The sequence below is a fragment of the Artibeus jamaicensis genome, unplaced genomic scaffold, assembly GCF_021234435.1.
Source record: "Artibeus jamaicensis isolate MK-2021 breed Jamaican fruit bat unplaced genomic scaffold, CSHL_Jam_final contig_1028, whole genome shotgun sequence".
Classification (NCBI taxonomy): domain Eukaryota; kingdom Metazoa; phylum Chordata; class Mammalia; order Chiroptera; family Phyllostomidae; genus Artibeus; species Artibeus jamaicensis.
Genome location: NW_026521201.1, coordinates 2314076 through 2340333, shown reverse-complemented (window position 1 = coordinate 2340333; position 26258 = coordinate 2314076). Strand labels below are relative to the sequence as shown.

General features: G+C 36.5%; 1 protein-coding gene across 6 annotated transcripts in view; it reads left to right on the top strand.

The window, feature by feature from the left end:
- CEP83 (centrosomal protein 83) overlaps positions 1-26258 on the top strand; it is a 142706-nt gene that overhangs the window by 71283 nt on the left and 45165 nt on the right. For 5 of the 6 annotated variants that reach the window (XM_053662186.1, XM_053662194.1, XM_053662185.1 and 2 more), the window contains 2 exons: positions 16076-16327; positions 20328-20459. In XM_053662186.1, the coding sequence (XP_053518161.1) occupies positions 16076-16327; positions 20328-20459 (384 nt within the window). The remainder of the gene's footprint in view (positions 1-16075; positions 16328-20327; positions 20460-26258) is intronic. The other variant, XM_053662199.1, reaches the window with a different exon arrangement.

The following is a 26258-nucleotide window of genomic DNA, read 5'->3' as shown; positions in this document are numbered from 1 at the left end:
AGTAGTTGAACTTGTAAAAAAGTTTGTTGTCTGTAGTTCTGTGAAATATTTTATGTATCAGTGCATTTGCATTACACACTTATTGCATTGTTGTTATTCGGAATCAACAGTTAAAATATGCTTACTTTCCTTTACCAATAACTAATTGGATCAAGCTGACTTTTGTGAACAGTGAGTGTTCCATGATTGTTTGTTATGTAAGAAGCTGTATGAACTTTGAATCCAGTTCATTAACAATACAGTACCAGAAAACTATAAATATTTATGATAGTCTTTTGCATTTAAAAGTTCTTTACAGCTTTAAATGCTTTATTCACATATGATCTCACTTCGGTTGTAACAGTGTCTCCATTTTAAATGAGGACACTGAAGCACAAGACAAGTGACTTGTTCAAAGGCTCAGAGTCTCAAAGAAAGTCAGCAACCACGTTAACAATAGAAATCAGGCCCCCCAAATCCCAGCTCTGAGTTGTAGGTTTGAAATAACCAATGATTTGAAGTTGCCACCCTAATTAGGAGTCAGCCAGCAGCTCTAATTGTGTGAAGAGATAAATAGATTCATACTACATGTGATAATGAAAGAGTTTGAATCTGGAATTATAACAGATTTAGAGTAGCTGCATATAAAATTTTTCTTGTGGAAAGTAGAAATAATAAAGATTTCCAGTCTGAAATGTAGATTTAGTATACTGAAGAGTAAATAGTGAGATTAAAGATAGTGGTACTTTATTTTATACTTTGCCTTTTTAAATCTAATAATGGTGTTTATCTGGTAATGATTATTTGTGTCTTTTTAGTTAGTTTCTTAATATTATTGCTTTTGTAAAGAATGAAACCTATATCTGAAATCTGATGGCTAGTGTATTTTTACCCATGAAAGGTCAAAATATATTTATTAAAAATTTATTTATTTATTTATTTATTTATTGTTCAAGTACAGTTTTCTGTCTTATACTCCCATCCCACCCCACCCCACCCCACCCCCAGTGCTCCCCACCTCCCTCTCATTCCCCCCCACTTTAGTTTTTGTTCATGTGTCCTTTATACTTGTTCCTGTGAATCCTTCCCCTTTTCCCCTGAAATTCTCTCCCCTATCCCCTCTGGTCCCTGTAAGCCTGTTCTGTATTTTGGTGTCTTCGATTATATTTTTCTTGCTTGTTTGTTTTGTTGTTTAGGTTCCTGTTAAAGGTGAGATCATATGGTATTTGTCTTTCAACACCTGGCTTATTTCACTCAGCATAATGCTTTCCAGTTCCATCCATGCTGTTGCAAAGGGTAGGAGCTCCTCCTTTCTTTCTGCTGCATAGAATTCCATTGTGTAAATATACCATACTTTTTTTTGATCCATTCATTTACTGATGGGCATCTATGTTGCTTCCAACTCCTGGCTATTGTAAATTGGGCTGCTGTGAACATTGGGGTGCATAGGTTCTTTTGGATTGGTGTTTCAGGAGTCTTAGGATATAATCCCAGCAGTGGACCTGCTGGGTCAAAAGGCAGGTCCATTTTTAGTTTTCTGAGAAAATTCCAAACTGTTTTCCATAATGGTTGTACCAGTCTGTAATCCCACCAACAGTGAACTAGGGTCTTCTTTTCCCCACAACCTCTCCAACATTTATTGTTGCTTTGTTTATGATAGCGATTCTGACCATTGTAAAGTGGTATCTCATTGTGGTTTTAATTTGCATCTCTCTGATAGCTAGCAATATTGAGCATCTGTTCATGTGTCTCTGGACCCTCTGTATGTCCTCCTTGGAGAAGTGTCTGTTCAAGTCCTTTGCCTGTTTTTTAATTGGGTCGCTTGTCTTCTTACAGTGGAGTCGTTTAAGTTCTTTGTATATTTTGGAGATTAAATCTTTGTCTGAGGTATCATTGGCAAATATGTTTTCCCATACAGTTGGTTGTCTTTTTATTTTAATACTGTTTTCTTTAGCCATGCAGAAGCTTTTTATTTTGATGAGATTCCATTTGTTTATTCTTTCCTTTATGTCCCTTGCTCTAGGGGACATATCAGTAAAAATGTTGCTGTGTGAAATATCTGAGATTTTCCTGCCAATGTTCTCCTCTAGGACTTTAATGGTGTCACGGCTTATATTTAAGTCTTTTATCCACCTTGAATTTATTTTGGTGTATGGTGTAAGTCGGTGATGAAGTTTCATTTTTTTGCACATAGCTGTCCAGTTCTCCCAGCACCATTTGTTGAAGAGGCTATTTTTACTCCATTTTATGTTACTGCCCCCTTTGTCGAATATTAATTGACTGTAGAGAGTTGGGTTGATTTCTGGGCTCTCTGTTCTGTTCCATTGATCTATGTGCCTGTTTTTATGCCAGTACCAGGCTGTTTTGAGCCTTGTAATATAGTTTGGTATTGGGTATTGTGATCCCTCCTACCTTGTAATTCTTTTGCAAAATTGCAGCTGATCTTCAGGGTCACTTATGGTTACATATAAATTTTTTAAGTGTTTGTTCTATGTGAAATATGTCGTTGGTACTTTAATAGGTATTGCATTGAATCTATAAATTGCTTTGGGTAGTATGGGCATTTTGATGATGTTAATTCTTCCAATCCATGAACAAGGTATATGTTTCCATTTGTTTATATCTTCCTTGATTTCTTTCTTCAATGTTGTGTAGTTTTCTGAATACAGGTATTTTACCTCCTTGGTTAGGTTTATTCCTAGGCATTTTATTTTTCTTTTTGCTATATCAAACGGGATTTTTTCTTGATTTCAGCTTCTGCTGTTTTATTGTTAGTATACAAAAATGCCTTTGATTTCTGGATATTGACTTTGTAACTCGCTGTTTTGGCAAATTCATTTATTAGTTCGAGCAGTTTTTGGGTAGAGTCTATAAGATTTTCCATGTACACTCATGTGATCTACAAACAATGACAGTTTTGTTCCATCCTTTCCAATTTGGATGCCTTTTATTTCCTTTTCTTGTCTGATTGCTGAGGCTAAAACTTCCAATAGTATATTGAATAGAAGTGGTGAAAGTGGACAACCTTGTCTTGTTCCTGATCTTAGTGGAAGGGATTTTAGTTTTTGCCCATTGAGTATGATGCTGGCTGTAGGTCTCTCATATATGGCCTTTATTATATTGAGGAATGCTCCCTCTATTCCCACTTTGTTGAGTGTTTTTATCATGGATGGGTGTTGTACCTTATCAAAAGCTTTTTCCGCATCTATTGATATGATCCTGTGGTTTTTGTCTTTGCTTCTGTTTATGTGATGTATTACATTTACTGATTTGTGAATATTGTACCATCCTTGCATCCCTGGGATCAATCCCGCTTGGTCATGGTGTATGATCTTTTTTTTTAATATATATTTTTTTATTTTATTGATTATGCCATTACATTTGTTCTATTTCCTCCCTTCATTCCTCCACCCTGCACACCCCTCCCCCACCATTCCCCCTTTAGTTCATGAACACATGTCTCAAGTTCTTTAGATTCTACATTTCCCCTCCTATTCTTACCCTCCACCCTATCTATTTTCTATATACTGTCTATGCTACTTACTTTCTGTACCTTCTCCCCCCTTCTCCTTCTCCCACTCCCCTGTTGCTAACCCTCCATGTGATCTTCATTTCTATGGTTCGCTCCTGATCTAGCTGTTTTCTTAGTTTGCTTTTGTTTTAGGTGTGGTTCTTAATAACTGTGAGTTTGCTGTCCTTTCACTGTTCATATTTTTCATCCTCTTTTTCTTAGGTAAGTCCCTTTAACATTTCATATAATAAGGGCTTGGTGATGATGAACTCCCTGAACTCGACCCTATCTAAGAAGCACTCTAACTGTCCCTCCATTTTAAATGAAAGCCTTGCTGGATAGAGCAATCTTGGTTGTAGGTCTTTGGTTTTCATGACTTGGAATACTTCTTTCCAGCCTCCTCATGCCTCTAAGGTCTCTTTTGAGAAATCAGCTGACAGTCTGATGGGAACTCCTTTGTAGGTGACTGTTCCCTTATCTCTTGCTGCTTCTAGAATTCTCTCCTTCATTTTAATCTTGGCTAACGTAATGATGGTGTGCCTTGGTGTGTTCCTTCTTGGGTCCAACTTCTTTGGGACTGCCCGAGCTCCTGGACTTCCTCGAAGTCCATTTTCTTTGCCAGAATGGGGAAGTTCTCCTTCATTATTTGTTCAAATATGTTTTCCACTTGTGACTGTTCCTCTTCCCCCTCTGGCACCCCTACAATTCGGATGTTGGAGTGTTCAAAGATGTCCTGGAGGTTCCCAAGCCTCTCCTCATTTTCTTGAATTCTAGTCTCTTCATCCTTTTCTGCTTGGTCATCCCTTCCCTCTTTCTGGTCCACTGCATTGATTTGAGTCCCAGTTTTCTTTCCACCACCACTGGTCTCCTGTGCATTTCCATTCACTTCAACTAGTTTAGCCTTCATATGTTCCTCCAACCTGTGACCAAAATCAACCAGTCCTGTGAGCGTCCCGACCACCAGTGCTCTGAACTGTGCATCCGAAAGTCTGGCTACCTCTTTATCGCTTAGACTTTTCGGCTCTGGGGCTCTGAGTTGTTCCCTAGCCATGTTTTGATCTGTTGGCACCTGTTGCTCAAGGAGAGGCGCCTTCGGTGTTTACCAGGGCGGAGCCACCCAGGTTGCTGGTTTGTGATGCTGTGTGTGGGGGCGGGGTCAGAGAGGGAGCAGTGGTGGTCCTCTCAGCTTGCCCTGTCCACCTCACCACTTGACCCCCGCCTGTTTATCTGAGTGCAAATGTGCGAGTTCGCCACCCTGCGCCCTGCGCCAGGGCCTCTGCGGTCTGTTTCAATGCGCGTCTCTTCACTGGTTTATCTGTGAGCAAATGCGCGACCTGAGACAGCCAGCTGAGCCTTGAGCCTTCCCATAGCTATCCTGCACCTGGGATCCGCGCCCTCGGCTGTGTGTCGGGGAATTGATTTTGCCTGACCACTCCGCTGCCGGCTTCGCCCTTCTCACTGGATTAGCTGAGCTGGTCGTTGTTTTTGGACTCTGTATTGTTTGATTTTCTGTGGTTTGGTTGTGTTTATTGTTGTTAAAACTTTGTTGTTTTTAGATTTGGTTGTGCGAGGAAGCAAAATTTTCCCACCTGTGCCTCCATCTTGGCGGAAGTCCGAGAAGTCCTGATCTTTTAAATGTATTGGTGGATGTGGTTTGCCAATATTTTGTTGAGGATTTTAGTGTCTATGTTCATCAGTGATATTGGTCTGAAGTTTTATTTCTTTGTTATGTCTTTATCTGGTTTTGGAATTAGGATGATGCTACCTTCATAAAAAGAGTTTGGGAGTCTTCCATCATTTTGGATTTTTTGGAATAGTCTGTGAAGGATAGGAGTTACCTGTTCCTTAAATGCTTTGTAGAATTCTTCTGTGAAACCATCTGGTCCAGGGCTTTTGTGTGATGGGAGTTTTTTGATTACTGCTCCAATTTCATCTGCTGTTATTGGTGTGTTCAGATTTTCTGCTTATTCTTCATTGAGTTTTGGAAGATTATATTTTTCTAGAAATGTGTCCATTTCCCCTAGGTTTTCAAATTTCTTGGCATACAGTTCTTCATAGTAATATCTTACAATTCCTTATGTTCCTGTGGTGTCAGTTGTAATCTCTCCTCTTTCATTTCTGATTGTGTTTATTTGGGTCCTCTCTCTTCTTTTCTTGATGAGCCAACTTACAGGCTTGTCTATTTTGTTTATCTTTTCAAAAAATCAGCTCCTGGATTCATTGATCCTTAGAATTGTGCTTTTCATCTCTATGTAATTTAATTCTACTCTGATCTTGGTTATTTCCTTCCTTCTACTTGCTCTGGGCTGTCTTTGCTGTTGTTCAAGTTCTTATAGGCTTAGGGTTATGTTGTTTGTTTGAAATGTTTCTGTCTTTTTTAGGTAGGCCTGTATGGCTATAAACTTCCCTCTTAGGACTGCCTTCGCTGTGTCCCGTAAGTTTTGAGTTGTTATGAGTTCATTTTCATTTGTTTCCAGAAACTTTTTGATTTCTTTCCTAATTTCATTCTTGACCCATTCGTTGTTTAATAGCATACCATTCAGTCTCCATGATTTTGAGTGTTTTGGGTTTTTTCCTTTGGTTTTGGTTTCCATTTTCAGTCCCTTGTGGTTGGAGAAAATGCTTGGTATGATTTCAATTTTCTTGAATTTGTTGAGGCTCATTTTGTGTCCTATCATGTGATCTATCTTTGAGAATGTTCCATGTGCATTTGAAAGGAATGTGTATTTAGCTTCTTTGGGATGAAGGGCTCTATATATATCAGTTAAGTCCATTTCCTCTAGGGTGTTGTTTAATGCCACAATATCTTTGTTGATATTGTGTATGGAAGATCTGTCCATTTTTGACAGTGGGGTATTAAAATCCCCTACTATAATTGTGTTGCTGTCAATATCTTTCTTGAAGTCTTCTAAGATTTTCTTTATATATTTGGGTGCTCCTATGTTGGGTGCATAGATATATACTATGTAACAATAGTATATATCTGATGGAGCTCAAATACATAAAGTGCTTAGACAAGGACCAAGCGCATAATAAGCATTCCATAAATGCTAGATTTTATTTCATTTAAAATTGCGTGTCCACAGCTTTCTCGAGTATATGATCCTGTTCCTCATTTTAGTATGCTAGAGTTTTCAGCGTCGGACCAGCACGGAGGTACTCTGCGGGGTTTGAGGGCGTCTGTGATTGCAGCGTCTGCATTCCCCACCTTCACTGCACTCCCCACATTCCAACCATCTCACCTGCAGGTGCTCTCCGCTCTGGCTTTTTTGTTTGTCACAATTATCTTCCTTTTGCCACCCCCATGACCAAGGTAACTCTCAGGGCCTGAAAGCAACAAGTGCTATTATTTCTGTTCTCTTGTCAGTCTGAATAGAATTCTTTTTAAGACACTGATGAGAGAAAAGAGATTGTAACTTCCAAAAATAGATCAAAGTGTGAACTTTAAATCTGAGGTAACTTTCACCTTCTGGTGTAAATAAATAACAATGTTTTTGTATTCTATTATTGATTTAGAAAGTTCAATTCTAGTACATGTGGGAAAAGGGGAAAACTTAGAAAAGCAGGAATATAAAAAGGTAAACTAACGACTTTAAAAACTAAGATCTGAAAACTTGAAACTCCATGTGCAAAATGTTTATTGTAATGCCTGACATATAGTAAGTACTCAATAAAATGGTATTACTATTAGTTCCTAACAGCATTAGTCATAGTGCTATTTATTATAATAAATATAAAAGCTATTTTAAAAATATACAATATCTATATGAAGAGAACTACCAAACTCATTGAATGAAATCAAAGAAAAACTAAATAAATGTAGTGCTATTTCGTGTTCGTGGATAGGAAGACTCAAAAGTGTCAAGTGTCCCTTCATGTCAACTTGATATGTAGATTCAGTATATTCCCAGTGAAAAACTCAGCAAGCATTTTGTGGATATTGACAAACTGATTCCGAAGTATATGTAGGCGGGCAAAAGACCTAGAATAGCTAACACAATCTTAGAGGAAAACAAAATCAGTACCAACACTACCTGACTTCAGGACTAAACTATAAAGCTATGATAATCAAGACAGGATGCTGTTGGTGAAAGAATAGACAAATAGGTCATTAGAACATATCAAAGAGTCTAGAAATAGACCTACACAAATACAGTGAACTGATCTTTTTTTTATAAGATTTTATTTACTTATTTTTTAGAGAGAAGGGAAGAGGGGGGAAAGAGAGAAAGAGAAACATCGATTGATGGCTTTTCATTTGTGCCCCAACTTGGAACCAAACGTGCAACCTGGGCATGTGTCCTGACTGGAGATCGAACCGGTGACCTTTAGCTTTGTGGGACAACACCCAGCCAACTGAACCACACTGGTCAGGCCTATAGTGAACTGATCTTTGACAAATGAGAAAAGGCAGAATGAAGAAAAATAGTCTTTTCAACAAATGGTGCTAAAACAACTGTACATGAAAATAATGAACCTGGACACAGACTCTTCACAAAAATTAGCTCAAAATAGATCTTAGCCCTAAATGTAAAATGTGAAACTATCAAACCCCTATAAGATAACATAGGGAAAAACCAGATGAGTTGGGGTTTGTTGATGATATTTTAGATGCAATATCAAACACGTGATACATGAAAGAAATAATTGGTAAGTTAGACTTCGTTAAAATTAAGAACTTGTGCTCTATGAAAGACACTGTCAAGAGAATGATAAGACAAGCCATAGACTGGGAGAAAATACTTGAAAAAGGCATATCTGATAAAGAACTATAACCCGATATATACAAAGAATTGCAACTCGACAATAAGAACACAAACTACCTAAGTTAAAAATAAGCCAAACACTTTAAAAGACACTTCACCAAAGAAGATATACAGATGGCAAATAAGCGTAGATGCTCAACACTGTGTGTGAATAGGGCATTGCTAATTAAAACAATAGTGAGATATATACCTGGTAGAATGGTCCAAATCCAAAACATTGACAATACCAAATGCTGGTGATGATGTGGAACAACAGACGTTGGGAGTGAAAAATGATACGGCAACTTTAGAGCAGAGTTTGGCAGTTTCTTATAAAACTAAACATAGCCTTGCCATATAATCCAGCAATTATACTCCTTGGTATTTACCCAGAAGAGTTCAACACTTATGTTTGCACAGCAACCTACATACAGATGTTTCTATCAGCTTTATTCCTAATTGCAAAATCTTGGAAGCAACCAAAATGACCTTCTGTAAGTGAATAATTAAATAAACTGTGGTACATCCAAACAGTGGGAGATTATTCAGTACTAAAAAAATGTGAGCTATCAAACCATGAAAAGATGTGAGGAACCTTAAATTAAAATTGCTAAGAGAAAGAAGCAATGTGAAAAGGCTATATATTGCAGGATTCCAACTATATGACATTCTAGAAAAGGCAAAACTGGGGGAGGGAGGAATGAATAGGTAGAATACACACTATTCAGTATGATACAGTAATGGCAGATAAATGCCAATATATATTATCAAAATTCATGATAGGCAACACCAAGAGTGGACCCTAATGTAAACCATGGACTGTGGATGTTAATGGTATATCAGTGTAGGTTCATCAGTTGTAACAAATGAACTACTCTGGCACAACAAATGTTGATAGTGGGGGGGGGCTGTGTGTTGTGTGTATGGAGACAGGGATATATTGAAGTCTCTGCACTTTCTGCTCAATTTTCCTGGGAACCTAAAACTATAATATAAAGACTTTTTTTAAAAAATGACTGGGCATGCAAAGAAGCAGAAAAAATGTATTTCATAATTGAGGGAAAGGATCAATCAATAGGAACAGACCTAGAAATCACTGAATTAGTAGATAGAGTCATTAAACCATATATAAATATGCTCCATATATCCAATAAATTAAGGGAAGCCTTGAACATGATGAGAGGAATGGAAAAAATGTATTGTTATTATTATTTATTTTTTTTAGAGAGGGGGGAATGGAGGGAGAAAGAGGGAGAAAAACATCAATGGGAGAAACACTGATTGTTGCCCCTCATACATGCCCTGACTGGGACCAAACCTGCATCCTAGGTGTGTGCGCTGACCAAATCGGCAACCTTTTGACTTTGCAGAATGACACTCCATCAACTGAGCCACACTAGTCAGGGCCATGAAAAAGATTTCAAAGAAAAGTTCCTGGTGATGAAAAGTAAAGTCTAAATGAAAAATTTACTAGAAGTGGATTAGGTGCTGTGGAAGAAAAGATAATCCCTAACTTGACATTAATAGCAATAAAAACTACCCAAGATGAAATACAGAGATAAAAAGTACAGGAAAAATTATTATAACATGTAGTAGAACAACATCAGATCATCGAAATTCTAAAAGGAGAGGGAAGAACAGAAAAAAATAGTTGGAATAATGGTCAGCTTTTTCAGATTTCCTGGGAACTGTAAATCACAAATCTACGAGTCTGAATCAATGAATCACATGCACAGAAAATGTGAAGAAAACTACACCAAGGCACAAATACTCAAAATTACATAAACCTAGTAATAAAGAGAAAAATCTTAGAATCCAACCAGAAGACTTCTACTTCTAGGAAGATGGAGTAGATGCACTTTTCCCTGTTATTCCTGGTAAGTACAACAAAAAACACTGGAATGACAGGATACTGAAAGCCAGAGAAAAGGCATGTCAGCTAAGGGCCTTGGGACCTAAGGACTGACTGTTATGTTCCCTGTTTTGTTTTTTTAAATGTTGTCTCACAAATTGCTGACTCTATGCTGAAGAAAGCAGCAATTTGGCCCATATGATAAAAATACCCAATATAGGCCTGTTCTCTCTAGGTAATGTACTAGGAAAAAAACAACCTAGTATCCTAGTTAATTTAGGTAATTGCAGTTCTACTCCAGCCAAATACTGCAGTAAAACTGGATCTAAGCCCACTCATTGCTAAGACAGAAATTTTAGATAAGAATCAAGAGTCTCCTATAATACAATACCCTAAAAGTCCAAATTTTAGTAAAAAAATTACTTGTCATACTGAGAACCTGGAAGATCTCAAACTAAATAAATGAAATAAGGTAATCAATAGGTGCTTACACTGAGATAACAGAATTATCTGGCAAATATTTTAACATAGCCATGATAAAAATGCTTCGGTGTACAATTAAAAATATGCTTGGAACAAATGAAAAAAACAGAGTTTCAGCAAAGAAATAGAAAATTATAAAGAAGAACCAAATGAAACTTGTAGAACTGAACAGTGCAATGACCAAAAATCCCTCAAAAAACCAAAAATGCCTCAATTTCTGGGTTCAACAGCAGAGTGGAGAAGATAGAAAGAATCAGTGAGCTTAAAGATAGTACATTAGAAATCACCCAATGTAAACAAACTATAGAAAATAGATTAAAAAGAAATAAGTAGGGATAGCTTCAGGTACCTATGGGAATGTAACAAACAATCAAAGATTCTTGTCCTAGAAAGGAAAAGAGAAAGAGGACAGTGCTAAAAAATATATTGAAGAAATAAAAGCCTGACTCCCCGCCCACAACTTTGGTAGACACACCATAACAGATTCAAGAATCTGAGTGAACATCAAACAGCATGAAACCAATGAAATCCCCAGGAAGAGACATCAGACTTAAACTCTAGAGGAAAAAACACTGAAAGCTGCAAGGAAGAAATGATACCTTCCTTATATGAGAGGAAAACAATTCCCAGGTATTGATATTTCTCATCAGAAACCACAGAGGCTAGAGGGACACGTGACAACATTATCCAGTTCTGAAAGAAAACTGTCAACTCATAATTCTATATCCAGTAAAAGTATCCTTCAGGGATGAAGGGTAAATCAAGACATTCTTACCATGATGAAAACTAAGAGAATCTGTTGCCAGTACACCTATCCAAAAGAGTGTCTAAAGGGAGATTCTCTAAACAGAAAGAAAACTAAGTAAAAGGAGCCTTGAAACATCAGGAAGGATAAAAGAGCACAGTAACCAAAACTGTGGGTATATATATAGTAGACTTTCTTTTCATGAGTGGATTTTCTAAATTCTGTTTGATTTTAGAAACAAAAATGATAAACACTGTCCAGTATGTTTTTAAATGTATGGAGAGGAAATAAGATAATTATATTATGAATAAGGTAAAGGGAGGGAAGTTGTCTGTCTCTGGAACTGATAAAATGAATCCAACAGACTATGATTTTATGTATAGATAATGTAATACCTTCAGCAACAGCTAAGAAAACTATATACAAAGATATCTAGAACATTGTAGATAAATCAAAATGGAATCCTAAAAAAAAATGTTCAAGTAACCCACAGGAAGGAAAGCAGGATAAAGAAAACAAACTTAAAAATAAAACGGAAAAAGAAAACCTTAAGCCATAATATATTAATTGTCATAATAAATGTAAATTGTCTAAATATACCACTTACAAGACAGATTTACAGAGTTGATTTTCAAAATAAAAGACCTAACTATATTCCATCTCCAAGAAACTTCAAATACAACAAATAGGTAGTTGGTAAATGATAGGAAATGACACATCGTGCAAAAATTAAAAGAAGCAGGAGTGGCTATATTAATATCAGATAAAGTGAATTTCAGATCAAAGGAAAATTCAAAGGTAGACTGTATATAATGACAAAACCACTCATCCAAGAAGACAATGAGTACTAAATGTGTATGAACCAGAGCTACAAAACAATGTGAAGTAAACACTGGCAGAACTAAAAGGAGAAATGGACAAATTTCACAATTACTTTTGGAGACTTCACACTCCTCTCTTAAAAATTGATAGAACAATTAGTTAGGATAGCTATAAAACTGAACAACACTATCAGCCAAAAGAATCCTGTCAACATTTATTGAACATCCACCCAATAAGAGTACCTACATACAATGTTTTCAAGTGGTCACTGAGCATATACCAAGATAGGTCATAATCCTGGGCCATAAAATAAACCTCAACAAATTTATAAAAATTGAAATTACATAAAGTAGTTCATTAGTCACTATAGAATTAAACTAGAAGTCAATAACTGAAAGGTAGCAGAGAAATCTTCAAATGAAATGACACACTTCAGGTAATTTGTGAGTCATAATTTAATGAAAGAACAATTAAAAAAATAAATTGACCTGAACAAAAATGAAAATACAATATATTAAAATACCTGGGACACACCTAAAGCAGTGCTGAGAGGAAAATTTATATCATTAAATGCATTCGTTAGAAAAGAAGTGCCAAATCAATAATCTAAGTTTTCACTTTAAGAATCTAGAAAGAGAGGATCAAAATAAACCCAAAGCAAGCAGAGGGTAGGAAATAAAAAAGATAAGAGCAGAAACCAATGAAATTGAAAAACAAAAGCAATCAAGGGAATCAGGGAAATAAAGAGCTATTTCTTTGAGATTAATAAATTGACAGATCTTTAGCTAGACTGACAAAAAAGATAGAAGAAAAATGACCTACATCAGGAATGAAACCAAGTATCACTAGAGACCTTACAGCAGGTATCAAAAGGATGATAAGGTAATCTTATTAGCTTATAGAGAGGTGAACAACTCTACCCAAATAAATTTGACAAACATGAAATAGGCATGTACTAATACAACTCTGCTTGTATGAAATAATTTAAGTAGTCATGTAACTATCAAGGAAACTAAATTTTTATAATTTAATAATTTTTCAAAAGATGATTTTCCTGGAGATTTCTACCAAGTGATTTGAAAAAAGTGAGAACCAGTTCTGCACAATGTTTTCTAGAAAACGGAGGGTGGGTGTTGTAACCAGTGGGGCAGACTGGGTGATAGGTACACAAGATCTCTTTGTATTATTCCGTACAACTGCATGTGAACCTCCCACTATCTAAAAATAAAAAGTTATTTTTAAAATAGTTGAGGAAAAAGACATTTTTTGCCGAAAATAAAGATAAGAATGGCACAGACTTCTTTTTGGAAATAATAGAAGTCCAAAGACAGTATTTTTTTAATTCTGAAAGAAAAAAAAATTAGGCCATTTGATGGCAGTGCTTGTACTCTTAACCATTTCTCTGTGCTGCGTTATGAAAATGGTAAAAACCAAGACTATTGGAGCAGTTAGATACATGACCTTTTTCTTTTGGGTGCTGTGGAGAATTAGAATGGTGCTACCATCTCTTAAAAAGAAGATCAACAATTATTACTAGTTCCTGATTTGTTTATGTTCAGTTTTCTTTACCTCGACAATTTTTTAAAGGTAAAATTGGTTAATACATAATTTTTCCTGCCAAGTAAGCTTTTATATTCTCAAAAAGAGTAAAGTAAGCGTGGAGGTAATTAATGCAGGCAGTTTTGGATAAATGTCATAAAAGAGAAATTCAAACAAAGCCTTTTGTAAGTTTAGAGAAAGGATTGCGAGCGCAGCTGTCCTTTCAAGGAAGATGACACGTGAATCTGATGGAGAGTGGAGGGAGGAGAAGGGAAGAGTTGAGCATGTGTCCCAGATCTGTGCCCAGATGACCGGGACAAGTTTGGTGTCACAGCAGTGATGAAATACAAGCTTCTTGATAGCACAGGTTTTGTGTTTATTTGCTCGTCTGCTTGGTTCTCTGTGTCCTTAATGCTAGGAACGGTGCTGGGTACATAGTAAATACTCAATAAATAATTGTCTCATGACAGTAAATGAATAGAGAAATTAGAAGGCAGTGATTACCAGTTTTTGTTGGAATGATTTGACAGTGAGCTCTGGTTTAGGGATTGTAAATGTGTGATCTAATAATCCTGACTCTGCCATTAGCCAGCTCAGTCCATAGTTCCAGCTACCACTCTAGCCCCTCCAAACAACTAGAGAAAATAGTGGTACAGGAAACATGCTGGTCAAAAACATTAGTTCTCTGACCCCATACACAATGTGAATGAAGACAAGAGAAATTATGTTACTGCATACAATTGTAGGTTTGGCTCATTCAGCTCAGCACTCATTCAAGTACTCAGTAAAGACACTGTTGTCTGAATCGGAGTTCTACATTGACTCCTGACCTAAGATGAATTACCTTATGCAAAAGCTAAATGGTCTAGCCCAAGCCCTTCATTTTAACTGAGGCTAAAGTGAAAAAGTGACTGGCACAGCCACACAAATAGCTGAAAAGAAAGAGAAACAGAGGAAAACAGGTAGTCAGGGACCAAACCCCAGGGACAATGTTTATGTGTAAAGGGTAGGAGGAAAAATAGGAGAGATACTTATTAGGTGGGCTTTTGAGGGCTTGATTCTGAATTGTACAGTTGCCTTCTAAGAAAATTTTATCTTTCTGGAAAGCAAACTTTGCTGGCTAGATAGTTCTGTTTTCCATTCACATCTTTATTTTCACATGTCCAAAACCAAATTGGAATCACTACATGTTAAAATTGAAAGGACCTTAGAGGGCCTCCAGTCTAACCTCTCGTTTTACAGATGAGAACACTCACACTTCTTTGATTCATACATAGCAGTGTGAGCAATCAGTTGTCACTTGGGCCACTTTTGCCAAGGTTGCAGGGCTTTACTGTAAGTCCTTTTGGCTTAGAGGGAGCCTTCTCAGCTCATTGTAGCTACAACACAAACCCTGGTTTGAGCTGTAGTTTCTAGGTTTTTTTAATTAAATAATGGAATCCTTTCCTTAAGTTAAGCTGTCTAAAGAAACCTCATGTATATAAAAGGAGACTAAAAAGAGTAGGTCTAGTTAACAACAAAGATTTTGTTGTTGTTGTTGGTGGTGGTGGTGGTAAGGGGCACACAGTTTGGGGGATCAGGAAAGGAAAGAATGAGTGTTACCATGACTAGCTGGCCCCCTCATTCCCAGAGGTGAGTCACCCCCGAGGTGCCTTAGTGGTTAGGAACCAGTTAGAAGCCCACTCATTGGGAGGCCCGTGGGACCTGGAAGTGATGGTTGGCAGGAACGAGGCGAACGCTGGTGGTCCTGCTCTATAAGTTCCCCAGCGACTTTTCTCAATGCCTTGGAGCAGTGATTTTCCGTTCTTTCAAGAATCTAAGAATTAGGAACTATGCCATCATTATAGCTAGGGCCTTAATAAACTCTCAGATGTTGTTTACAAATTCTCATCAGTCATATCTGTAGTTATTTATATGGACAAACAGCTTTTTTTGGTGAATTAAGTTGCCTTGGAATAGATAATTTTATTAGCATAGCAATAGTTCAAGAATTACTGTCACATAAGGAAAAGCTTAGCAGTAATCAGCATATTGATCTTGTATAAGCCCCTGTAATGTTGTGATCAGTTTTTAAAATAAAACTTGGCATTTTAATAATTACTTTTATAGTATTATTTATAATTTTTAATTTTATTTGGCGACTGATGAAGCCCCATGCTAGACACCATGGGGAGATAAAGGGGAAATAGGACAAGGCGCTTCCCCTCACAGTTGAGTCGTGCTGAGTCGAGTGAAGAATGTGACATTTTAGAATTTTTTCTTAGTACTTCATTTCACTACCTAAGCTTTCTTTTTTACATTATACACTTTAAATTTTAATTTACTGACTTTATAATGCATGTTCATGACTGAAGATTCAATAATTTAAAGTTGTATGCTTTCTTTCAAATTATCATTAGATTGCGAGACTGGAGAAAGATAAAGAAGATCTACATAATCAGCTGATTAGTGTTGATCCCACCAGAGACAGCAAACGAGTGGAGCAACTTATACGAGAAAAAGGCCATTTGTATCAGAAAATAAAAAATTTAGATGCTGAAGTAGCAGAATTAAGGGCTGAAAAAGAGAATTCTGGCACTCAGGTGGATAATCTCCAAAGAATTCAGGTGCGGCAGTTGGCCGAGATGCAGGCTACAGTCCGATCCCTGGAGGTAAGGTTTCAGTTGCTTCCTGATACTTCCCTTAAGTGCAGTTGACAAGCCTCTGGTTTTTAGAGAATAAGTATATGCTCACCAATATAATGTGACACATTTGTGGAATCCCAAGAGTATATATATTCTTTTTGTATAGATGAAAACTATTGATTCATAAGCAGTGGATATGCTACCACAAACATAAAGGGATTATTTCTTCCTTGGGAGTCAAGTCACCTATCTTCAATGATGTAACTCTTGTAATGCCACAGAGTAGAATATGCAAAATCCAAAATAATTTATTTGAGTTTCTGGAGACTAAAGTCATCTCAAACCAGAAAGAACTATTTCTTCCTGGATAGTTATTTTCTTATACTAGAATTTAAGATCTTAAAATCATTAAGTCTAGTTTAAACAGAACTACCATACTTACAGACCTGTGACAGCTTTTTGCCACAGAATAAAATTCACCTTGGCTACTAATGCATAAAAGGCTTTACTGAATTATTTTCCTGAGTTCATTACAGAGAGATAAGAGCTGGCAGATCGATGCTGATATTGCTAGAGGTATTCTCCATTGAAAATCTTTGGTTTCCATTGTGGAAGAGGGTAAACTTTTGCCTCATCCATTTATGTTCAGTGATTGGGGATTGTGAATTAGTAATGACAACAGACATTAGTAAGAGAAAAGATAGATTTTTATTCATATATGTGCATGGAGGTTCACAGAAAAATGTGTCCCAAAGCAGCAGTTAGAATTTGGGACTTAGATGCCATCTTAAGTAGGGAAAGGAGAAGTGAAGAAAGAGCTCTTAGGAAAGTTAAGTGGGCCTTTAGGAGAGTAGATTGGAAACAACAGTTTTGTGAAATGTCTTTTTAGGTGATTTCTTATCTGATGCTGACTTCCTGTCTCTCATGATAGGAGTCGGTCTTCCCTGCATAGGCAGCCCCTGGGGAGAGAATTTATAACAGTTAAATTCTTTTCCAAGGCTCCACTTTTAGGCAGATAAAAGGAGTAGAGGAAAACCCCTCCTTTTAAAATATGTGTTGATTCCCAAATGCTTTCTGCTCAACAGAATTTTTATGCCACAGTGGCAAAATATTCTGGACCCTTTCACCATCTTTTCAGAGATGCCTACTCTGAATTATTAGTGTCTAACACATAACAAATACATTAGTTTGTATTGAATTTGTTTTGAACAGTCCAAAGTACTTTATTTTTTCATTTGGATAGTTGTGGAATGATTTGATTTGGAAGAAATTAGTTGGTACTTAGCTTATAATTAAAATCCAATATCCAAAAGAATGATTTTTTTTTTCCTCAGTCAGCAAACTGGTACAAGGAGTATATTGGAAGATGTCATATTTTTTTTTTTTTTGGATAAAGCTTTTGGTAGAATATACTGGTACTCAACTATAGTTGTTAGTATAATTGGTGTTTAATGTGAGGCAATTCAGAATGACGCCGCTTGTGTTGCTGTCCGTGCATCCTTTGTGTATTTACACGGTGATGGATTAAGTGGATGGCTGCAATGGAATGTGGTTGGCGCCCCAGTGTAAGACTTGCCATGAGGCCTGTTAGAGTGGTTATTTTCAGGACAAGTTAAATGATGACAAAAGAGGGGAGGTTCATTTGCAACATCTTCAAAAGGGCCTGTATTTAATTTTATCAAATGAAATGAAAATAAGCAATGGCAGCAAGCATTTCTTTCATCTTTGACCTTTGACTTTTTGGCTATCAGTGTGCCCAGAACTATCATTTTCTATTTGAGGAAAGTGGAGGGGGGGTCATTTGAGTTATTTAAATACCCTCCTATATTATATTTACGATACATAGGAAATGAGATGTGACAAAACTGAAGCTTATGCTTTAAATGCCAGGCATTTTTATTTTAAGTATTTTGAGTAGAAATATTTTTTTAAAAGCATTTAGTTTTGCCTTCCTAACTAGAGAGTACTGTGAGTATTACCAAACAGAAATTTTTTGACAACTTTAGACTTTACTAAGAATCTTTATTAGTGATGAGGTTAAGAGCTATTGAGCTCTTTGCCCATACTTCCAAAGGATGCAAATTAGTTGAGGATTTTTAATTCTTACATCTCATTTTAAAAATAAATCTCCATTGATTTTAGATTCAGTTTTTAATTCTTACTATTATAAATAGACCCCCTCTTCTACTTCCAGTATGCATTTGCATATCTGCTGTGGATTTGGAACCCCAAAAATGTATGTCTGAATTATGTCAGCAATAAGGGTAAATAGTTATCAAGTGACTGCATTCATAAAAGAAGTATGAGACCAGCAGCCGTGGGCGGATCCCAGGTGTGGAGTGGCAGGCAGACCCACTGAGGGCTGACTGCAGTCACACATTTGCTCGCAGATAAACCGGTGAAGGAGCGAGCAGTGAGACAGACCAAGTAGGCCCCAGGAGCGGGAAGTGGCAGAGGGGACTGCCATTGTCCCTCTCTGACCCCGCCCCCACATACAGTGTCACAAACCAGCGACCTGGGTGGCCCCGCCCTGGTGAATACCTAAGGCTCCGCTCCTCATACGTAACAGGCACGAACAGCTCAAAACATGGCTCATTAACAACTCAGAGCCCCAGAGCCAATAAATCTAAGCAATGAAGAAATAGCCAAACTTTCAGCATAGTTCAAAACACTGGTGATCAGGATGCTCACAGAACTGGTTGATTATAGTCACAAATTAGAGGAACAGATGAAGGCTAAACTAATTGAAATGAAGGGAAATGTACAGGAAACCAATTGTGATGGAAAGGAAACTGGGACTCAAATCAAGGGAGTGGACCAGAAGGAGGAAAAAAAATGACCAAACAGAAAAGGATGAAGAAACAAGAATTCAAAAAAAGGAGGAGAGGCTTAGGAACCTTCAGGACATCTTTAAACGTTCCAACATCCAAATTATAGGGGTAGCAGAAGAGGAAGAGGAACAGCCACAAGTGGAAAACTTATTTGAACAAATAATAAAGGAGAACTTCCCCAATCTGGCAATGGAAATAGACTTCCAGGAAATCCAGGAAGCTCAGCCAGTCCCAAAGAAGTTGGACCCAAGAAGGAACATACCAAGGCACATCATCATTACCTTAGCAAGATTAAAATGAAGGACAAACTCTAGAAGCAGCAAGAGATAAGGGGACAGTCACCTACAAAGGAGTTCCTATCAGACTGTCAGCTGATTTCTCAAAAGAGACCTTACAGGTAAGAAGGGGCTGGAAAGAAGTATTCCAAGTCATAAAAAGCAAGGACCTATATCCAAGATTGTTCTATCCAGCAAAGCTTTCATTTAGAATGGAAGGGCAGATAAAATGCTTCTCAGATAAAGTCAAGTTCAAGGAGTTCATCATCACCAAGCCCTTATTATATGAAATGTTCAATGGACTTATCTAAGAAAAAGAAGATAAAAAATATGAACAGTGCAAGGACAGCTAGATCAGGAGTGGAAACAGAAATGAAGATCACATGGAAGGTTAGCAACAGGGGAGTGGAAGGAGGAGAAGGGGGGAGAAGGTACAGAAAATAAGGAGCATAGACGGTAGGTAGAAAATAGATGGGGGGAGGGCAAGAATAGTAGGGGAAATATAGAATCTAAAGAACTTAAGACACATGGTCATAAACTAAAGGGGGGGAATGGTGGGGGAGGGGTGGGCAGGGTGGAGGGGAATAAAGGGGGGGAATAGAACAACTGTAATGGCATAATCAATAAAATATGTATTAAGAAAAAAAATAAGTATGAGAGTTTTATTTCACTGGTGACTCTTGATACAATCTGTTCCAGATATCTCTGTTGCATATTTCTTGGAACACACATCTTTCATTTGAAACAAGTGGTTTAAGAAAAATATGTTTTTCTTTGGTATGTGTTACTATTGTTGAGATTTTGAATAATTTTGGGTAGTATGATTACTCGTATTTTAAATAGTACTTACTTTATTTGTATATAATTTTAAAAAATTAGGGAACAATTTTTAAATATTTTGTTTTAATAACAAAATAACAGGCTGAAAAACAGTCAGTTAAACTACAGGCTGAGCGCTTGGAAAAAGAGCTACAAGCAAGCAATGAACAAAATACTATTTTAATCAGTAGACTGCATAAAGCTGAACGGGAAATAAATACATTGACCAGTAAAGTAAGTCATCTTATGTTTCTACTTTATTTTTTAGAATGCTCGATACTGTATAATGACGAAGAAATTGTATATTTAAATTTGGTTGTCTGTACTGAGATCTTTTTTTAGTGCTGTCATTCTGCATTACCTTCCAAATAAATGCCGACTATGACCAGTTCTGTTTACCTCCACTGTGAATATCCTCATGTGCCTTCTCTGTCTGCTCTGAGCAAGCCCACTCCTGCCTGGCATGGCCTCCCCCACATATCTACTCAGCTTGTTTCCTTACCTCTTTCAGATGTTGCCTTATCAGAGACTTTCCTGGTCTTCACTTTGTAAAATGCCATTTTCCCTCTTCCTCTGCCCTCTTAATTCTCCTCATTGTGCTTTATTTTCTTCATAGCTCTGAACACTGTCTAATATATTGATATTTATTTTTTTGTCTTTTTTTTTTCCATCTCCTTACACCAACCCAAGATAAGTTCCAGAGCTCAGGGACATTGCTTATATTACTGCTGTACCTCCAGCTCCTGGAAAAAGGCTGGTACACAGTAGACACTTAATAAATGTTAAGTGAGTAAATCAGAATTAGCATTTATGTTATTTAAAAAAATATATAATGGTTTAGTCATTTTATATACAGAGTTTTCTTAAGAACTTTTATGTATGTATCCCTGAAATGCAGGATACATGTGTAAGGAGCCCAGTAACCAGGGACAGGACAGCGATGATAGAAGTGGTTTATAGACGACTATAGTGAGGAAGAATATGAGCTCTGGAATCAGACAGACATGATTCCAATTTCATTGCTTCTGCTTACTAGCTGTGTGACCTTGGGTAATTTATGTTCTCTCTGAAAACATTGTTTTCCTTTATGAAATGAGTCTAATACTCACCTTACACAGTGTGACAAAGATTAATGAGATATTATGCATAAGATATTTAGCATAGTATTGAGTAGTGTTGAGTAATCACCCAAGTATTAGCTGTTATTATTACAATTATAATATTAGCTAGTAGTAGAAGTAGTAGTACTAGTAGCACTCTGGGCATCTTTAAGAATTTAGGAATAAAGCTAGTTACTATATCAGTGAAATACAGGTTTGGGCAAAAGTAGGTTTCCAGTTTTTTGTCTGGAAAAATATATGTAGGTTATTATTATTATTACAAGAGTTTTATTAACTCAAAAGAATGAACTGTTTCATGTACTCAAACTGTAAACCTACATTTGCTAACCCCTGTATGTATTTTCTAGCAAAGCAGAGTTATATGTAAAAGCACCTTAAACAAAATGGCTCCTAGACTAGAAGGATTTTACTGTAGTTTGCTAGACGTGTATGAACTTATTGAATGGAATAATGTATTAATTACAATCTTTTTAGCTAAGGAACTACTTGAGAGACTGAAGTGGTGTTTATGACAGAGAGTTTTAGTCAGAAGATGTTAAGTACTCTGACCCATTGAAAATACCTTTATTACTGTGGAAAGGAGTGCACCGATCTGGTTTAACTTACGGCCATGAAACAATTCATCTCATTCCATTAGCTTAAATTAAATGATCACCAAGCAACTTTCTGACTGTTATTTGACTTCCCATGTAATTTTGTCTCCAGGGAGAGAATGCATTGGTTTTTCAGACTTAGGGCACTCTACTTTCTGTCACAGTTTTTTCTCATAATTAATAAACTGATGTTCTGATTTTATAGATCATTCTTTGTAAACTTTATTAATGTGAGTCTAATCTTGAGAGTCTTTTAAGTGTGGTGACAAAATTAGATTTCTGTGACTGAAAGGTGAATGCCATTATATCAGAGATTAGATGCCTTGGGAGATAGTCTACTCAGTTTTTCCATGGCAGACACATACATTTGCAGATTATATGTCTAGTCGCTCAGACATATATGTCTGTCGCTCAGATTTTTGTTTGACTATCTATCCTTCACAGTTTACAAAGTGATTTTGTAGCCAGTATCTCATTTAATTTATTAGACATGGCTGACACCAGAAAGAATAAGTGAAAATTAAGCAATGAGTTTTTTATTGTTAAAATGTTTTAATTCAAGCATAGTCTTATCATTTATCTTATAGGTTGAGATTCAGATATATTTAGAAATTAAACACTATCATTTTGGTGCAGGTAGTGAAGGGCAATGGGAAAATTAATGGACTTTGAATCCAATGAATTGAATTCTGTCCCGAGTCATTCATCTCACTCACCACCTGTAGACTTCTGACTTGCCTGACTTTTAAATGGGGATAATACCTATGTCTTACATGATTTTTGTAAGATTAAAGATGGTATTGAACATAATAAATGTCTGGTGAAGAAAATGATAATGGCAATAGTTACATACTTATGATATCCTTAAATGAGAAAATGATATACATAACTTTGAGATCATCGATTAATTTCATTCTTTATTATATCGATAACTGTGTGTATGACTTCAAGCAGGTTACTTAGTACTATTGGAATCCAGTTTCCTCAGAGATGAAATGAAGCACTGTATTCTGACTGATCCCTAAGAATTGTTACAGCCTATTAAGGTTGTGTAAGTCCTACTAGAAAATACATAATTTGATTTCTTCTTGGTTAGCTGTAAGCAAATTATTTCTATATTCAGTACATACATATTGAGTGCCTACAATAATAGAAGATGCACAGAAATAGATGCAGAACACAAATAAGTAAATTTAGGATACAGGGAGTTTTCTCATGCTTTTCTTCTAATTCTTATATAAATTATTTTCAATTTTATAAAGAAAAATTGCACTGGCTGGTATAGCTCAGTGGATTGAGTGCTGGCCTGAGAACCAAATGGTCACTGGTTCAATTCCCAGTCAGGGCACATGCCTGGGTTGCAAGCCAGGTTTCCAGTTGCCACACAAGAGGCAACCACACATCGATGTTTCTCTCTCTCTCTCTCCTTCCCTTCCCCTCTCTAAAAAGAAATAAATAAAATCTCTTTTAAAAAAGAAAGAAACAAAAATAGTGAGTACTCAGTATTTTCAAAACACTGTGTGGACTTGAGTAGCTGAGCTGAATTGCTGGAATAATCTCAACCATAGATGGAGCAGTAGGACATTGGATAAGCTGGCTTGTGCTGTGGCTTCTAACTCTCTTGCGGATTACCAGGTACGTTCCTTGCAGCATGTTTTACATGAGTTTCCTGGCTTTCCTTGTGTCCTGACCCTGCTTTTCTTTCTCCTTCTGTACACAGCCTTCTTGCTCCTTCTTTTAGAGTTATCACATAGATGATTTCTCCTATTCTCCTGAAGGAAGAAGAGCATTTTACTATTGCTCACTAATACACATTGCTAAGAGTTGCCTGTCTTTTAAAAGCACACTTTAAGCCCTGGCTGGTGTAGCTCAGTGGATTGAGCCCAGGCCTGTGAACCAGACAAATCAGTCGTGGTTCATTTCCCAGTCAGGGCACATGCCTGGGTTGCAGGCCAGTTCCCTGCAGGCCAGTTCCCAGCAGGGGACGCACTAGAGGCAACCATACATTGATGTTTCTCTCCCTCTCTCTGTCCCTTCTTCTCTAAAGATTAAAAAAAAAAGCACACTTGTATTATTTTGCATATAAATAATGTATTAAAAATCACTCCTTAACTTTAGATAAGCCAAGTTTTCATATGAAATATTGCTTGTCAAAAGATTTCATTGATAGAATGAATTTTAAAGATTTTATTTATTTATTTTTAGAGAGAGGGAAGGGAGAGAGCGAAACATCAATGTGTGAAACATCTACTACCTGGCCCTCACAGGCCCCCCAACTAGTGACCTGGCCTGCAACCCAGGCATGAGGTCTGACTGGGAATCGAATCAACAACTTTTCAGTTTGCAGGCTGGTATTCAATCCACTGAGCCACACCAGCCAGGGAAGGAGGATAAATTTCAAAATAATATTTCAAACATGATTGTCAGTTTTCTTTGCAACTTGAAATTTTCATCAACAGTTCTTTTGAGATTCTAGCAAGTGGTTATTTGCAATACAAAGGAACACCTGGGGTGTATTCAGTTTTGTAAATGTTAGCTTTCTTGATGAAGTTAAGGCAACTTGACTCGAGTCTTGAATTTAAAAAATATACCAAAGATGGCTTGAGAATGATGACTGTATAGATATTTCATCTAGTTACCTCATGAAGGGTTTGATCTTTAGAACTCTAATAAAATAGCATTAAGGAAGCCTCCCACAGAGTTATCCTTATTAGCTAGATCAATGAGGTCATACCATCTCAGACTTTTGGAAAAAATAAGAATATAAGTATTATCTCTTTGGGATTTTTATCAAGAGCTTCTTGATTAATACATTTTTCAACTATATTTCTATTTCTTGCTTATATGTAGTTTTCTTGCATTCTCCGTATATGTGTAATTAACAGATTCTGAAACCTTATAAAATGTCTACTGTTGCTATTTTTTTAATTGTTTCTTAAAGTTCTGATAGTAGTACTAGACAGACATCTCTGGGTACTTGCATTCTGCTTTGTCAAAAGCATAAAGCAAATTTGCACTGGACCATAATCTATATGGAAAACCTTATGGGGGAGAAAAAACATAAGAAAACCAAAAACAAGGTAGCTTGGCCCAAAAAGCTTCAGAAGACTGTGAGTCTCTTGAAATTATATACAACATTTTAACATTGTACATTTTGTTTGGGAAAAGATTCCTAGTTTTCTTATGCATTTTGAGACCTGATCACTAAGAAGGTTAAGAACCAAGGACCTTGAGGGAGAAAGAAATGTTGCTGTCACTATTCGCGATTTGGTGCAGATCATTCGTAGAAGTGTGCTTGTCATATCTCAGCAATAAATACTTTAAGGAATTTTTCATTTTTATTAAATAAAATCATTCCTTTAAATATATTTTAGGAAGTTAGTATTAGCGTAAGTGCATTCATTTTATACAAATTTGGCACTAAAGAAAAACTTGCCTAGGTACATAGCTTAGTAAATATGACTGCTGAGAGAACAAGTGCCTGCTTGAGTGTGTTCCTCTGGGTTAATGATAAAAGTAGGCCTGTGGACACACTTCAACTTGCTTGATTTCCTGTCCATTGTTCTTTCTGTTTCACTACTTACAATTTATTTGAAAAGTATTTTCCGTTTTCAGTAAATCTCAGGGTGAAATCAGAATTAAGAAATAGGTCTTTATTTCGTAGTTCTTGTTGAAATTAATCAAGATTCTACAACATAAAATGACTGTAATTTTTCACTTTATATTTAAAGCAGCCACAGTGTGGTTTGTTAGTGAGCTATTATGTCATTCCTAACCTTTTACAGTTAGTATGTAATAGCAAGTTATAATTACATTTGTCACACAGAGTGGATTTTTATTGTGGTCAGAAATGTAAAGCACTTATAGTTTAACTTCTGTCTGTCTGTGAAATTATAATGTAGTAAACCCCAATTACAGAAAATTTAAGTATTTAAATAAATATAATTTCTCAGCTGCTTCCATGTAGTTAAGCATTGTTCTATGAGACTTACTTTCATAGAAAAGAACTTTAGAAAGATTTCAAAATGCAAAACTGATGTCAGCATAAGGTATTTGGTTTTTGTAGTGTCATTTAACAATCAACAAGTTAATTTGGAAAGGGATGCATCCTTAGTGTGGTTAGCAGTAAACCTTTTCTATTTATAACCTTTAAGTGGGGATTTTGCATCAAGTCATTCCTTACAATGATTTCAAAATGTTTCACAGATGGATTTTCTTTATCGTCCTTGCTCTCTTTGTCTCTAGGATCTCTCTCTTTCACTTTTTTTTTTTTTTATCTTGACTCCAGAACATGCTCATTGAGAGGAAAAGGGAGGGGG